The sequence below is a fragment of the Grammomys surdaster genome, unplaced genomic scaffold (assembly GCF_004785775.1).
Source record: "Grammomys surdaster isolate TR1022 unplaced genomic scaffold, NIH_TR_1.0 243, whole genome shotgun sequence".
Taxonomy (NCBI): domain Eukaryota; kingdom Metazoa; phylum Chordata; class Mammalia; order Rodentia; family Muridae; genus Grammomys; species Grammomys surdaster.
The window spans coordinates 5,435,495-5,452,862 of record NW_021604688.1 but is presented as its reverse complement, the minus strand read 5'-3'; the positions used below and the strand labels follow the sequence as shown (position 1 = coordinate 5,452,862).

General features: G+C 44.6%; 1 protein-coding gene across 1 annotated transcript in view; it reads right to left on the bottom strand.

The window, feature by feature from the left end:
• Fhod3 (formin homology 2 domain containing 3) overlaps window positions 1-17,368 on the bottom strand; it is a 416,588-nt gene that overhangs the window by 344,555 nt on the left and 54,665 nt on the right. The window contains exon 3 of the mRNA XM_028774845.1: window positions 14,573-14,637. Within this exon, the coding sequence (XP_028630678.1) occupies window positions 14,573-14,637 (65 nt within the window). The remainder of the gene's footprint in view (window positions 1-14,572; window positions 14,638-17,368) is intronic.

The window sequence follows — 17,368 nt, the reverse complement described above, 5'->3', positions numbered from 1 at the left end:
GCTACCTGTTACTGATGCATGATTCCCAAGATGGCTTCACTTGTAAGTTACCTGCTACTGATGCATGATTCTATTATTGTCCCCCAAAGTTTCTCATCCATTTTTTCCACAATCCTCACTTTGTGCTCCAGGTCCCAGAGTTTTAGGTTAAAATAATTCCTACCTCCCTCTCAAAATATTGTGAGCAATCCAATGCAATCCAACACCATACCATCATGTGCTGTGAATAAAAATGTCCCTCTATAGGCTCATGTGTTTTGAACCCTTGGGTCCAATGGGCTGGTGGCACTGTTTTAGGAGGTTGTGAAATCATATAGGACATTGAGTCTGTCTGAAAAGAGAAATGAGACACAGGGGTAAGCTTCATGGATTGTAGACCAGCCCAGGTTCCCGTCTGATCTATTTCCAGATTCTCCAAGATATAAGCAAGCAGCCTGATGTTCCTGCTGTAACAGTCATGAACCATGACAGACTCTCAGATCATGAGCTTTCTTCAGGTATTTTATCACAGTGACAAAATTAACACAATATCATAAGCATAGCCTGCTGGCAGCCATTCAGATAAGAAGCAGTCTGCTTAAGCCTCATGAGATCAGTGGCCAGTCAGACAGAATGCTCTTCTAACGCAGGTTAGCTACAACAGGCTTGCCTCAAAACAATCTCTCACACTTAACTTGATACTACAGTGACTTTTCTTACATCATCTAGAAAGCACTGAAAAAAATCAAGGTAAAGAATATGCTTTCAAGACTATGTTGCCCTACTGAGTGGAAACAGTGTGTGAGACCCAAGATGGGCATGCTGTGTTCTACAGAACAGCAAATGTTACACTGTTATCAGACTATGCACATGGACAACACCACATTTTATTAAAAACTTACTCCCTCTCTTTGACCTTGAATATTCTGGCCTCAGAAAGTCCAAAACTACACCTACAGTTTTGGCTCAGCTTGGTGAGACAATACCTCTTCAGAGACACTGAGAGAGGAGGAAACCAGGAACAGGTGCCTGTCCTATTCACACATACTCATGACACAATTCATCCCTCTCTCTGCCAGAACCAGGTAGTCTCAGATCCACTGGAGCAAAGCTGCGGCTAAAATATCACATGTCCTAGTCCTGTAGCAGTCTACCTGTACCAGAGAACTTCTGATGGCATCCTGAGGACACAGTGACTCTGCTCTTTTTTCCTCATGAGGTCTGAACCATATGGGAAACCAGAGAGGCAGAAGGTAACTTGCTTCAACTTCATCCAGAAGACTTCCACAGCCCATGGCAAAAGCAGGCTTTGAAAGCCCTTGGAGTAGAAATGTCACTAAGGAAATCAAATCATACTGCCTTCTCCCATGTTCACCCTCTTTTGTTAGGCAGGAGTAAAGAAAAGGGGGTGCAGAGAAGCTCCCTATGTCCTCCTGAACAGCTGGGAGAAATCCAGCTCTTATCATCAAACAAGGACAGAGCTTATGATTCCAATGTGATGTGCCCATAGTCAAGAAAAATGAAAAGCCATGCCACATTATCTATATAGAGAGAAGGCATGTCCAAAACTCAGGATTCCAGGAAAGAATGACAATCGTGGCAGTCGGTATGCAACAGGCATTTCATAACCATGTTGTTATTCTGTCAGAAATCTAAACACGTCATGAACAGGAACACAACTGATACTGATGGTTTCAGGCCCATGTGATCCTTACAGCATCTCCTCTGGACTCTTCAGCCCACCCCGTTTCTGGAGAAACTGTTAAACCTCACATCTAACCACCAAATGGTGCTGGTTTGACAATCAGAATCCAGTTGTTCTTTCAGTTTCTGTCTCTATCCCTACAGGGCAGATGACACCCTCTACTACTGTCTGCCCCCAAGAAACAAGCGGCCCTTCTGTTGTCGTCATTGGGTGGGTTCTGGATCCTACACCATTTCTCTTAAGAAATAAAACTGTAGCTGGAAGATAGTACAGTCAGAAGTGTGGCCACTTGAGCATGAGAACCTCAGTTAATCCCCATAACCCACGTAAAGTGGGATGCAGCAGATGTGTCTGTAATCCCAGCTCTCTCACAGCAGAATGGGCGGAGAAACAAAGCTTGCCAGGCAGCGTAGCCATGCACAGTGGCAGAACAACAAAGATGATGCTCGCTCAAACAGGGTAGAGAGTGAGGACCAACCCGAAGGCTGTTCTCTAACATCCACACAAGCCACAGCGAGCCTGTACACATATTCACATACAAATGACATGCATCTGCCACACACACACATATTTACACATACACACATATAAACATCATACACATATATCCATCATACATACGTACACACACCTACCATACGCACACACATACATACACACACATCCTCCATATACACAGACACAAACATACAAAATCACACATATACACATCCACCATACACACAGACACACATATACACACATACATATCCATCATACACACATATACACGTCCACCATTCACACACACAGAGACACACATACACACATATATACCATACACACACAAACACACATACACACATACATATATCATACACATATATATACATCCACCATACACACACAGACACACATCTATCATACACACACACACACACGCACACATAATCAACCATACACACAGACACATATATACCATACACACATATACACATCCACCATACATACAGACACACATATATACACACATACATCCATCATATACACTTACACTATACATACACAAAAACAGACACACATACACACAAATCCACCATGCACACACATATACACACATACATATATCTACCATACACATACATACATACACCATACAAACACACGCACAAACACAAATGTACAAGTATGCACACATGCACAGATTTTTAAAAGGGGAAAAATATGATTGCACTGTCTGTCATCTCAGTTATTCATGAGACTAAGACAGAATTCTAAGTTCAAGGCCAGTCTGGACAACTTAGTGGGGTCTAGTTCAATAAAGACTGAGGATACAGCTCGGTGGTTGAGCACCTGTCTTACCATGTGTGAGGCCCTGGGTATCATCCTCAGCACAACAAATAAGAGTGAAAGAAAGGCTAGAGAGGGAGGGAGGCAGAGTGGGGAAGGAAGGAGAAGAGGAAAGAAAAATTATACCAAGGAGGATTACAAAAACCTAGCATGTTTTATTTGTGTCCATTGTATTAACTTTTAGTAACCATTGAAACAATGGATTTCATGGTGACATTTCACACATAGCAGTACATATTTTTAAATTTTATGTTTATTATTGATTTTAGCTATGTATATGTGTGTGGGTTTGTGCACATGAGGTGCCCTCAGAGGCTAGGGGCATCAGATCTGAAGTTACAAGCAGCTGTGAGTCACCTCAAGTGTGTGCTAGGGTCCTCTACAAGAGCAGTACTCTCTTAACCCCTAAGCCATCTCTTCAGCTCCGGGTCACTAATTCCATTTGTATTTGTCCACCACTGCCCCCCATTCACCTCCTTTTTTGCGGATACCCTCTTTCTAGACCACTTTCCCCCACCCCCAGCTTGTACATCCAATCCCCTCTCTGCTTTCCTCCTTTTTCCCTCTAGACCTCCTCAAGACTGTTTTAAATATTTAATCTTGGATTCTGGCACACTTCACCTGGAGGTGACATTAAACACACTTCTCTCCACAAGGCCTGTATAGTGTCCCTTGCCTGGCTCCCTAACGTGCTGATCTGGGAACCCTCTGTTCCCAACGCATCCTATGCCAGACTCCATAGCCTGGAGCCCCTACAAGTCCTGACAAGGGCCAGGCCTCAAGTCAGACCCTTGAAAAGACTGACTTCCAAATCTTGGAGAAGAGCCAAAGAGAGGAAGGGACACACCTACCACCCCAGGCTGCAACTCAGTACCAATCCCAGGCTGGTACACCCTCGCTCTAAAGAAACCTGGCTGTGAACATCTGTAGGCATGCTCAGGCCGTCTCATCTGACATACTTACCTTGATTCCCTGACTTCACACACATACAGAGAGAGAGAGACAGAGAGAGAGAGAGAGAGAGAGAGAGACAGAGAGACAGAGAGACAGAGAGACAGAGAGACAGAGAGCGAGCGCCTGACCAGGAGAGCTCCATGGAGCTTCTTTTCCAAGTCTTTAATGGGCTGGCAATTGGCTTTAGGACTTCCTAATGAAGTGCAAAGCACTGAATGATCCTCTGCACTGCTCCAGGTAGCCTAGGCAAGAGAATCGCCTGCTCAGCTCATCCTCCACACCCCACACCATGCCCAGGGTATCTGGCAACTAAATTTTGTGCACACATAAGTTTTCAATGGACCTTTATCAAGAGAACCTCAAGCTGTGCCTTTAGCACAGGAATGGAGTGCTGCTAGGATTTCCTAGGTTGGAGGCACGATGGCATGCCCCAGTTCCACATCTAATACAATTCTAAATAGGGAGGATGGGACCTTTCAAGCATCAGAGGCAAGCTAAGCATCTCATGTCAGTTCTGCCTCTAGGAAGAGACCAGATTCTCTGATAGAGGATCCGTGCAATTCAACTGCCCTGACTATTGGATTTCAGTGTTTTAAGATGTGTAGCTCAAGCTGCCCTTTAACTTGCTATGGACACTAGACTATACTATGTCCTCAGACTTGTGGCAATCCTCCTGTTGCCCTCTCCCAAGTGCTGGAATTACAAGCATGGGCCACTAGGTTTTTCCTAACAGTTGGTAAAGCCACAGAAAACAAAATTGCTTTGTGATATTGATGACACCTGCCACATGTGCCCAGTACTTGGTATACGGCAGATAACAGTGCTTAGATTGTATACCTGACTACATGCGTACATGCATGCATGTGCACACATGCGTGTTCGTGCACACACAGACACACACACACACACATACTGCTTTAAAGTGTTTACCAGCAGTTCCGAGAACCACCAGGTCCCTCTATCATTACTGCTACAGTTAAGTGGACAAATCAGACAGGGATGGGGGTTTTGTGCTTCTAGACACATGGAGGCCTAGGAACTGAACTCAGGTCTCTTTTCTTTGGCCTATTCTTTAAGCCCACAAGTCCATACTCAAGATGAGTGCTTTCATGGTTCTGGTTTCAATGAACTATCTATCTAATCCTCACAATTCTGAAATAAAATACCATTCCTTTTGACAAGTAAGGTCACCTGTCCAAGGTCATGTAGATTCTCAGGGGCAAGTCTGATGTCAGAGCCTGTACACTCCCATCCGCCCACAGCTGGGCTAGTCAAGGGCTCAGCCAGAGACAAGAAGCACGGGTAGTTCTCAGTCAAGGATGTGAGGAGGCCCAAATGCTGACACAACCCAGTGCAGTCAGGGAGAACTGGGTCTGAATCTCAGCTCTGCCCAAGAGACCTTGGCTGAGTACCAGGACTGCTGAGTAGCTAACTTCCTCATGTACTAAATGGAAACTGTAATTCCTGTTCACAGGTCACGCTCTGTATGAAAGGAGGTGACAGCTGCTGAAGGCCTTTTTCTCAGTGCTCATCAGGAACTAGAAGTATGAAATGCTTAATTATCTCTACTTCTGTAAAAAAGGATGGTCTGTTAAAAAGCAAATTGCCTATATCAAAGCCAGGCTTTTCCAGTCATCAGCTAGACAGATGTGGATTTGAACAGCATCTTCTGTCTCATTCTGAGTCCCTAAAAGAGCAACCAAAGCTCTTTGAATCTCTCTCCTTCTGTAAGGCAAGGATATCATGTCAGGAAGATGATCAGAATAACATGTGTTAATCGTCTACATAGAGGTTGCCCAATGATAGCAGCCCTGCCTGATTTGGATACTGAGAAATACCTCCACAGCAGAGATGCTTTCTGGATTCACCATGATGCTAACTCTGCTTCTAGACAAGAACTCCAGACCTACATCTCCAAGTTCATTTCAGTTATCTTCCCATGTGACATCACAGGTCATACTAGTCCATTCGGGAAGAAGTTTGTGGTTTGTGCCTTCATCCACTACGTGACACCTCAGGCCATGCAGCATATTAAGGCAGGTGGAAGCTTGTTAGGGAACCCACAGGGACAGGAGAGCAGAGTCACCAAAGACATCCATTCCAGCACACACCTGTTAGCTGCAATTCGCCCACAAGGCCCTGGACCAGCATTCCTATTGTCATATCTCTACCACACAGCTAGGGAGAATTGAGAAATCCACAGACCAGCCTTAAGGGAGCATTGCCCTGCCTCTTCATTTATAAACACAAATGATAATTTCTTTATAGGCCTTTCTTCAATTATGATACTATGAAATTGATAAACCCTTCCCAACTTCCTCCTCTTCCCTCTAGTCTCTATTACTCTGGAACTTGAACTTGAAATGATAAATAACAGATATTCCAATGCTGGTTTTCTTTTTTCACCTTTAAATTAATCCTTAATCAGTGCCCCATCGTACCTAGTTTTATCTGGTTTTGGCGTGGGAAGTGAACAAAGTTTAAATACTTCCCATTAGGTATTTCCAATACAATAAAAATGGGCAAAATGATCCCATAATCTTCCAAGAGCAACCCTTTTTCCCAAGTCTGTCACCATGACATGAATAACACATACATGTGCACCTAATCCTGAGAAAGCCACCTTTGAAAGGCAAGGCATGAAAGAACATCCATCCTGTTTCTGAACTCCTGAGTCCTCTGGGTATCAAAATACCTAGGCAAGAGACAACATACTCTATATTTTCCAACACCGACTGACTGTCCTGTGACAGAAATGAATCTGTCCCTTCATGGAAACAGCCATGGGCACAGAGAGCTGGCCACAAGAGCTTGCGCTGTACTGCATGTTTGCCAGACAATATGACGGGAAGACTTATAAGGCAATAGAAATCATCTAAAAGCACAGTGATCTTCTGATCAGGGTTTGTTCTGGACCTCACTGAAGGTTTTTGCTGGCTGACAGCATTCTGCAAGTCTAACTGCCAGTCTGTGGTATACACTACCAGCACATCCCTTGTAGTTCTAGCCACAGATATCCCTCCCAAATTACTCAAACTGTGTTCCTTTTTAAGGGGTCTGAACTAGTACAGAGAGAGCGAATTGGTAACAGTTTCAAGGCAAAGCTCAAATTCTAATATCCAAAGTCTTAAGATCTTTACTGATAAAAAGAAACTATGTCCTAGGGATGTAGTATGGGGGGGCGGATTTAAAGAAAATCATAGGGGAGAGTTGAGCACACCTTGAAACAAAGCTGCCCAAGAGTTCTTCATTCATGTGTCCTCACACCTGTGTTTCTCTTCCCAGGGCCTCTAAGTCCCACAGCTGACCTGGAAGGTTCTCAGGCTCTGCCTCTCATACCTCCTGTCTTTACCCTGTATTCTGCAGAGGTGAGGGCAAAGCTCCAAGTGGATACTTCGGCTGTTCTTTTTATTCTTGCTGCAAACTCATGATTGAGGCATCACAAGATCTCCTCATCTCTAAGAAGATAGGCAACATCGTCCATGGTTTCCAGCATCTCAAGATCAGAAGCTCATACATAGTCTGAGCCTAATGGCAGATGTGTGTTACAGTCTGTCTGGGCCCTTTCACGCTTCCATTTGATAGAAGATGAACTTATGGGTAGTCAGGCACATGTAGCAATCCAGTCCGACAATAAGGCACCTTAGAGAGGTAGCAACACTGCAGAGTGGGCAGAATGTCCCATGTAAGAATCTCCTCCCCTATCCCAGGGATCCACTAGACACATGGACATTTTGTGGGGTCTGCCACCTAGGACCTGTGACAGATTGATGGAAAGCAGATGGCATGAGATACTTATCTGATTAACCCACAGAGTTTGTTTTTAATATAGAAAACAGAACTGCAGGCAAAACTGGGTCACGGGCTGGATGGGGTATAAGACGAGGTTTAAAATAAAAGTCCCAGAGTCCCAGGAGTCTCCCTCTGCAGCAGCAACTCTGGATTCCAAACCCAGCCCCAGTCTATGCCTGAAGCTCTGGCTAGCAGGACAGTAAACATCTATTAGGAAATCAAAGATCGAAGGATCCAAGTTTCTGGGGAAACCTGAGAGCCTGGCAACCAGACAGAAACAGGAAGTGTAGCCCTCTGCTCCTTGTCCTATGGTTGCTCACAGTGGAGTTCAAGAATGGAGCATAGAGATACTCAAGAATTCAGTGTGGAAGAACCGCACCCCCCACATACACACACACACACACACACACACACACACACACACACACACGAGGGGGTGGATGCGGAAGCACCTCTGTTGGGAAGTAGCACATGGTCAGCTAGACAGCTAAGGCCTGGAGACAGAGGAAGTGGTTAGAGAGCCAAAATGACCAAACGGTTCAGGGCATGGGGACCGCAGCTTGACTTGGTTTCTCCATCACATGATGTTCATGTCAGGGGGCAGCAGCGCTTGCATGATTCAGCTAGCACCCAAGGGGCCAGACAGCCAAGCCAGGCCTAATATCTTAGCACTCACAGAATTACCTCATCCTCTTTAACTAACACAGAAATACCACCAAGGACTGTCAGACCCAAGAGGAGGTTTTGTTTTATTTGTTTGTTGATTAATGTTTCCTGAAGAAAACTCCTAATTTGAAGGGAAATTTCAAACCACACACCCAGCCAAGGAGTATAGGTCATTTGTTTCAACTAACACTCCAAAGCTTAGTGCTCAGCCCACCTGTCTCCCACCAAAGGCAATGCTGGGAAAGGAAGCTAGAAAGGCAGCTTTTCCAGAAGGGCTAGCTGAACTGCAGACGGAAAGATGGGAGAGGTAGGGAACCATACCAACCTAGTTACAAGTACAGGGTGAACAAAGCTTAAGGAAGATAAACAGGATTCTGAACTAAGGCTGAAGGAGAGAGGGGGCTGGACTGACAGCCATGTATTGCAACTCTGTCCCATCCTTTGACTCCAGAAACCCATGGCCCTGGACACGACAGCTGCTACAGAGGACTTGGATACTGGACAAAACCTATGCCTTGCCTGAGTCCCAACTACCACTCTGTAATGCCCCCTCGTACCTCTCTTCAGCGATGAAAGCCAGTGCTGCTCCAGGCTCCTTTCTCATTACACTGAGACGGCACGCAGGGCTGGGGAGTAAGCCCTGCAAGCATGAGGCCACGTGCTAAATCATCAAAACTCATTCTTTAATATTTACCTATTTTATGTGTACAAGTGTTTCTACATGCATGCATGTGTAACATGTGCATGCCTGGTACCCACAGAGACCAGAAGAGAGTAACAAATCCCCTGGAGCTGGAGTTACAGATGCTTGTTAACTGTCATGTGGGTATTGGGAATCAAACCCTGGTTGTCTGTAAGAACAAGTGCCCTTAGCCACTAGGCCATCTTTCCAACCCCCAGAACTCATTTTTCAAAAGTGTTAGGCCTGGACACACACACACACACACACACACACACACACATACTAAAACTGTGACAGGCATGCTCCTGGGGCTCACTGCCAGCCCCAGGTCTAGTTGGTGAGTTTCTGACCAGCGAGAAGGCATGCTGCTCAAAACAAAATAAAACATGGTAGGTAGCACCTGAGAAACAAATAAGGTTGTTCCGAGGCCTACACACAGACAAGAGAGTGCGTGCGGTACCATCAGCTCACTACTACTCCAGTTCTAACACATGATGCAGATAGCTACACGGCTTAGCCTAAATTCTTCGCAGTCTGTACATGGACTCCTCATTATGTCATGTCGGTACCTCCACGGCAGGCAACCACCAACTCTCTATCGATGGATGAAACACCCTTCTCTCATGGTCTTCTCTTTAAATGTTTCCTTTATGCCTGTGACTTGACATTCTGAGCAGTGTGACAGACCTCATACAGATACTGGTTCCTTGAGCCAGCTTGCCAGCCTCTTCCCTTGTCCCCAACCTCACTGTCACACAGACTATAGGGAAATTGTACCGACGACCTTGTACCCAGCTGTTCTTTTACAGCTACAAGCCTAAACGGCCTTTCAGTATCTTCAGCTAAACATTACCCTTTAAATTTGGTGCTGCACATTTGTAAACATAGGCCTTCTGGGCCAGGACTGACTTTTCCTACGGAAAAAAATGGTCAGCATCAGAAGAGTGAGAAACAAAGTTTCAAAGCCAAACAAAAATGTTCAGCCAATAGAAAACCTACCCATGTCAACTTAAGGATCTATATCAGTTGTTGATGTCAGTGCATGACCAAATAAGAAGCAACTTAAGAGGCTAGAGGTTTGATGGGATACAGTCCATCATGGCAAGAAAGGCATGACTGCAGGTGGCTCTGTAGATGGTAGGATGCTTGTTCATATCGCATTGGGCCAGGAAGCAGGGTCAGAAATTCTGGCAGTCATCTGACCTCTCTCTCCACCTTTATTCTGCCCCTCCAAATGACCACGGGATGGGAGCACCCATGTTTAGGACAACCTTTCTTTTTTAGTTAATAATCTTTGGAAATATCCTCATAGACACGACAGTACATCTTCCAGATGATTTTTCAACCAGGTTGGTGATTAAGATCAACCATGACGGGGTCTTACAAGTTCCACATTTTTTCTTATTTTTGTTGTTTGGTTGGTTGGTTTAGAGACAGGGTAGCCTTGACTATGAGCCTCACTATGTTGACCAGGCTGTCCTCAAACTCACAGAGACCTGCATCTGCCTCCCACGTGATGGGATTAAAGGCATGTACCACTATGGCTAGCCACATCTCCTTCTCTGAGATCTGAGACTCCATCCTGATCCTTTAGCCTCTTTCTGTTGCTCGGGCAACGCTTTCCTCAGAGCCAGTTCCTTGGAATGCTTTTCTGGGTTGAAATAAGATCCCTGGCAGGATTCAAAGGATCTTTTTTTCCTATTAACCTCATAAAATGCAATCTTCTCCTATTGATCAGAAATCTCTTTTTTAAATTTATATCTGTAAGTTCACACCTAAGAAGGAAACATCAATAATTTTATCTCTTTAAGGATCAAAACTGAGTTAAGAAGGCAAGCTATGCATTGTTTGCTGTAATACATTATGTCAGGCATTCATACTGAAAATGCACAAAAGAAAAGCCACACAAGGAGAAACACAAGGCACAAAAGCCTCAGGCTTCCCTGCACCAATCCAGCCTCCTGCCAAACACATCAGAGCTGCTACACTATCAAACAGACCTGTCTCACAGGTTAGCTGGGACCATCAAAGCAGAGCCCCTGTGGGCCTTTGGTTTTTGTGAGGGCTGCTGAGTTGCTAACCTTAAAGGCTGTATTCTGCACTTATCCCCATGAGGACAAGCTTCCAGGGTCAGCAATGGACAATTCCAAACACATGTCACCACCAATTCATCAACACTCGCCCTGGACTGTAAACATTCCTACACTCTATAAAACCAGGAATGAAGGGAAGAGGGGCGAGGTGAGGAAAACGCAGACTCGCCAGTGTGACAGATCCACGGGACAAAAGCTGGTCCTGGGTCGTTTCAGTACCACCGTGGGTACAAAGCAAGGTGTTCCAGGTGCTGCATATCATGCCGGACCACTGGCAGCTGCTGCATCCAACACCTTCCAATGAATCATGTGGCCATGGGTAGAAATGATCTCGAGGAAAAAAAACAACCCAGGACTCCACTGCTGAGAAAGGGTCTGTCCCCTTGTCTTGGTTTCCTTTGTCATTTCCACTGGAGGCTGCCCCAGCTTTCGTTTGTTGTTTTGTGAGGTGAGGTTTGTTATTACAACAGAGAAGTGACACTTAACCCTTCCGCTTGGAAAGGGAAAGGACGTGTCACAATGAGAAGAGACGTTTCAAAAGCACAATGCACGCTCCCACTTTCCACACGTAATCAATATCACTCAAGTGGCGTCTGAAGGAAGCTACTGTATATCTCACCAAAAGAAGAAACTGGGGCCAACAGGATGGTTTTCAATGCAAGGGAAACCTACTGTCCCAGGCATTCACTTATCCAAACCCTCTGAGGCATGTTGCAGCTGAGGAAAACAGAAAACCCTTTCACAGCCATAGATGCACATGTGAGAGCCTGCTTTCACTTATACTCTGGGGACTGAATACCAGTTCTAACCTATGCAGAGACACAAACATCTGAGAGATGGTATAACTATAATTCCCCATGGATCTTCTGGCATGAAATACTCTGACAGCATGGTCCCCAGTTTAGTTCCCTTGAAGTCAAGCAAGACCTGAGGCCATTTGTGAGCACTGGAATATGTCTAAGTGTTTCCAATATCCTTCACCTTTCGTAGCTGTCAGAGCACACTTGACTCAAATGTTTCTGTAATGACTAATTTTGATTCTTTTCCAAAACAGTGAATTTTCAAAACCATGACTTTTTATATCCACAGTAAGTTGATCAAATATTTAGGTACTGTTTAATCAAATTACATGTTTCCAGTAACCAGGGCAAACTGGCATAAGGAAGGTCGAGAACACACACACACACACACACACACACACACACACACACCAGTGACTGGTTAAACCCTCCAGATGTTAGAGTAGAGATGTACTAGTCACACCACATGGGGGAAGGTGGCTACTGGGGATCAGCACACTGTGGAACGAAACATGTGTTCTACATCAGTTGTAGGATACTGAATGAGAAGCCAATAACTCAAAAGCTATTTTGAAAAGTTTTGTGGTTAAAATATTATATTACATATATTATATAATATATATAATGTAATTGTTTATAAGCAAGATCTTGCTTATTTCATGCTGGCCTTAGACTTTCTAAGTATCCAAAAATGACAATGACTCTGATCCCTTGCCTCCACCTCCCAAGTGCTGCATAGCCCCACTTGGTTTTATGATGGTGGACATCTATCCCAGGGTCTTTTTGGATGCTAGAGAGCCACATTACCAACTGAGCTGTATCCTTGCCCACACATTTTCTAAAAGGATTTAGTACTTTCAGATATGAAGCCAGATCACTGTAATAAAAGTCAACTTTCCATTGCCTTCCTGTCCCCAGGAAAAGTCAGTTCACATTTACGTCCCAAGCCTCCTGTGGGGGTCAGCTACATTCCAGTGTTGGACTGCAGTGGTATTGTGCACCTGCTGTGTGCTTGGGCTTGTTCTTGGTTTGAGATGGGAGCTGGGAGAAGTTTAATGAAGTGATTCGTCACAGGATTTTTCTTTAGGTGGACACACTTCATACATGTGGAACAAGTGATTTGATGTAACATAGTATCCATGTATGCACACACTCAGTGACTACAGCTGCTGATTAGACAATGTTACCTACAGGTTCCAGAGACCTTTGCAGGTTTCAAAAGATATTACAGCCCACCCTACAATATCCTTAAGTCCCTGAGGGTTTTGAGTCATCCACACAACCATTTCTGCTTTAGAGCAATACAAAAGCTGGCACTTGCCAGCATTTTGAACCAAAGTAAAATGATATGAATCCCCCTCAGTAACCAGCTTCCCACCTGCATCCATCAGGGATGTGAAGGGACCGGAAAGCTTCCCTTCCATTCCATCTACGAATCCTTTGATCCTGGGGCAAACCAGCATCAGAAGCATGACTAATCTTCCCCTGATTGGAGGGAGGCCTGAAAACCTCAGCAAGCAATAAATTTTTAAAAAGTTAAGTATATATTCACGAGTAGAGTGAACTTTGTGTTCTTTCTTTTTTATGATTTTTAACTTCTTGCTTCCCCTTGGCTCAGTACTAGAAAGAATCTACCATTCACATGAGGCTATCCACTTCACATATAGAACCTATTTCTTCCCAGTAAACCCATGACTGCAGGAAATGGCCCAGTGGCCCCACAGTGACCACAGAAAAGCCATTTGAAAACCACAAGTGCCTTTGTTTACTTAGCCTGTCACAGCCAATCTTCACTGTCATATTGACTTGCCTTGGAATCTCCTGTGAAATGTAAATCTGGGTATATGTGTTTGTGAAGCTGTTCCAGAGAAGACCTACCCTGAGTAGGGGTGACATAATCCTGCAGCCTGGGGTCCAGGACTCAATAAAAAGGAGAAAGCCAGCTGAGCACCAGCACATCGCCCTCTGCTTCCTGACTATGGATGCAGTGTGACAGACAGCTGCCTCGCACTCATGCTGGTATGTCTTCCTTTCCAATAAGAACTGTAGTCCCTCAAACCGTAAGCCAAAATAACCTTTACACCCCAAAATTGCTTGTCAGGTACTTTATTATGGCACCATGAAAGGAAACTGACATGTCATTTCAGTCTGCACGATGCATCTCCACTCTCCACTGACCCATGATTCCCTTCCAATCACCTGACCATACCTGGGGTCTCGGGCTCCACTTCCCCCAAAAGTAACCTTCAAAGAGCCATATGAAGAATAGCTTCTGCTGAATAGAGACCCTCACTGGTGGCAATCCAGAAAGAGCCTCATGAGTAGAAAGATCTCCATTAGTGAACTCAAGCTGTCTTGTCTCAGGCTCTGGTCACCATCCAAGAAAGCCAGAAAGAAACAGTGCTTCAAAACTGATTGCTACAAGTGATTCCCCCCAAATTCCAGAAACCTATGAGGACTACCCCAAGCACATAACTTGTAATGACAATTTCAGTTTCTAACTATGTCATTTCCTGTCACACATGCTCACTGAGGGCAGACAGCAAGCGTGCCTGCTTCCGACACCACTCACCAATGCAGGCATGGACCCTCACAGACAGCTGTGTCCTCAGAATAATGCTATTCTTCTTGCCCCGCCTGAGAGAGACAGGAAACAAAACAGAAGTGTTAGCAGGCACCCAATGGTTTGTCTGTCTACACACCCACCTAAAAGAGATGCCCAGTAAGCAGGGTTCTAATCTAAATAAAAATATATCCTGAAATAACACATCACACAGCTTCAAGGAAACAAAAAGGGAAACCTTTGCCTTTTCTGGATTAGCATGTATGTTTTATTGCCAAACCCACCGACTCTGAGCTTTTCTAGAACCTATGTATCTTGATGGACCATTCAGGAAGATTTTAAAATCTGAGCCTGTGAAGTGAAATCTGCTTGCTCATTCCCATGGCTATTTTAAATTCTTTTTTTTTACATATATAGGAAAGAGGGATGCATGCTACCATCTGGAAGAACTGGGCTGTTGGTATCAATTCAAGGCTGTCATGGCTTCTCCCTTGAATTCTTACAGGAATATGAAATCCACCAAGGATAGTTGGAGGCTATTATTTTACCCTGGTAGCAATGTACACTCCCCAACTTATCTCAAATCTTCCTTGCCTCAGTTTCCAGGAGGAAGGACCTGGCTATCCCTGGCTCTACTCTTACTAGGCCTGTGCTAGGTAGGACCTAGGATGCAAAGATCAACTTTGCAGAAAATGTGCAATGGGAGATACCATGGATTCTGGCTCAATGTGGCTAACAAGGGCCTTGAGACTATGGGATGCCAGGAAGCCTGCAGTTGGAGGCAAATGGAGAGAGCAAATAACCCCAGCAACAGGGAACATGGCAAGCCTTTCTATGGCTAAATCTTACCCATCCCCATCATTTCTGCCAGGGCCTGAGTTGTAGCAGAATCTGTGATTGTGTGCATCTTTGAACTTGAGGATCGCACACATGTGGTGCAGTATTGGACTGTCTAAACTGGTTCTTAGGATGTGCTAGTTAGGGTTTCTATTGCTGTAAAGAGGCTCTATGACCATGGAAACTCTTAGAAAGGAAAACATTTAATTTGGGGTAGCTTACAGTTCATTATTGTCCATTATTGTCAGGGCTACACAAAACAAAAACAAACAAAAAAAATAACCTTTCTTAGTTTTCCGATAAATATGCTCTTTTAATTTTTTATTTTACATGTGTATACACCTACATGAGTTTAAGTATAGTACATAAGTTTAAAACTCTCCCAAGGCCAGAAGAGGGTGTCAGATCCTCTGGAAGTGGAGTTACAGGTAGTCGTAGGCTGCCATGTGAGAGCTAAGAACCAAACCCTGGTCCTCTGTAAGAGCAGTAAGTTCTCTTAACTGTTGATCCATTTGTCCAGACATTCTTTTCTTTAATGTTATGACTTCATCTTTCAGAAGAAACTGAGTCCCTGGTATCTTTTCCCAAAAAATGGGATAGTATGTCAGCTTAGGTTAAGAAGACAACAGTTACAGGCCAGCAAGATGGCACAGAAGATAGAGGTATGTGATGCCAAGTCTGAAGTCCTGAGTTTGATACCCAGGTCCACCCCACATGGTAGAAGGAGGGAACCAACTCTTACAAGTTGTCCTTGACCTCCACATCCACGCTGTGGCATGTCCGTGCATGTGCACATGTGCATATGTGTGTGCATGCAAACACACACATACACACTTAATATTTTAAATGCTATAAGAAAAAAGTTCTGTTAGTTCTTAATGTGTGGGGGATGCATAGACACATAGAATGTTCCAGATAAAGCTCTGAGCACTTTACACAAATTATGTCTTCACAAAATTCCCAAGATTGACAGCACTCTATCCCTGTGCTAGATATGAGAGGCTGGGAAAAGTTAAAGTACATCACTTAAGTCTCACAGGGTGTAAGTGAGCATAGACTCAGCCTAACCAATGTGACCCAGGTCCTGCACACTGCTCCCTCACTCTAGCTGCCTCACAGGCAGGTATTCTCTCTTTTATTTCCTTATTGCACAGAGTTTCTAGTACTGAACAAGCTCTAGGACATGGACCACTGTCTGCTGCATTAAGGGAGTAACACGGAATTCCCATAGGCAGCCGAAAGCAGCAGGCCTGACCTACAGCCTTTACACTCACGTCTCCAACATGCATCCTTACCTAAATGGCCAGCCCACCGCTCACTACCAATCAGAGACTCACCACTCCCAAGGCTACACAAGCCAGTGTAGTAAAAATGACCCTCTCTTCTGGTGAGGATGCAAGTTAGGGAAGCCTCACTGGGTACTGATGGAAATGTGAGCACAGCCAGTGTGAAAGCTCAAAACACCACAAACAGAATGTCCATATATCCAGCAGTAGCACTTAGAGGAATGTGCCCCAAAGAATCCAAGTCAGAATGTCAGAGAGATCCACACACCTAGGCTCATAGCTGCACTGTTCACAAAAGCAATGTAGCTATGAATGGCAAACTAAAGGAATTCTGGATGAGAATGAAGGAGGGATACAGGAGAGTAAGGAGGGATACAGGATATATCAAAGGGCATAACTGAGTATATGTAAACACCATAAGGAAGTCCCTCGCTCTATCCACTCAGCCCAGCTAATAACACTAGCATACAGCAGCAAATGGTTTATAGATGATAAACAGACTGAAGAGAGATGAGACCCAACTGTTGTGCTCCTCTGGAGCATCCTAGCACAGACTTTTGTGTAACTTTACAGGGTTTCCATATTCCAGCATTGAATGGATAGAAGGTTGTCACAGCCCCCAGGAGCCTGTGAGGGGTCCTTGCTCTCCACCACCTGCATGATGAAACACTGCCCAGCTGCC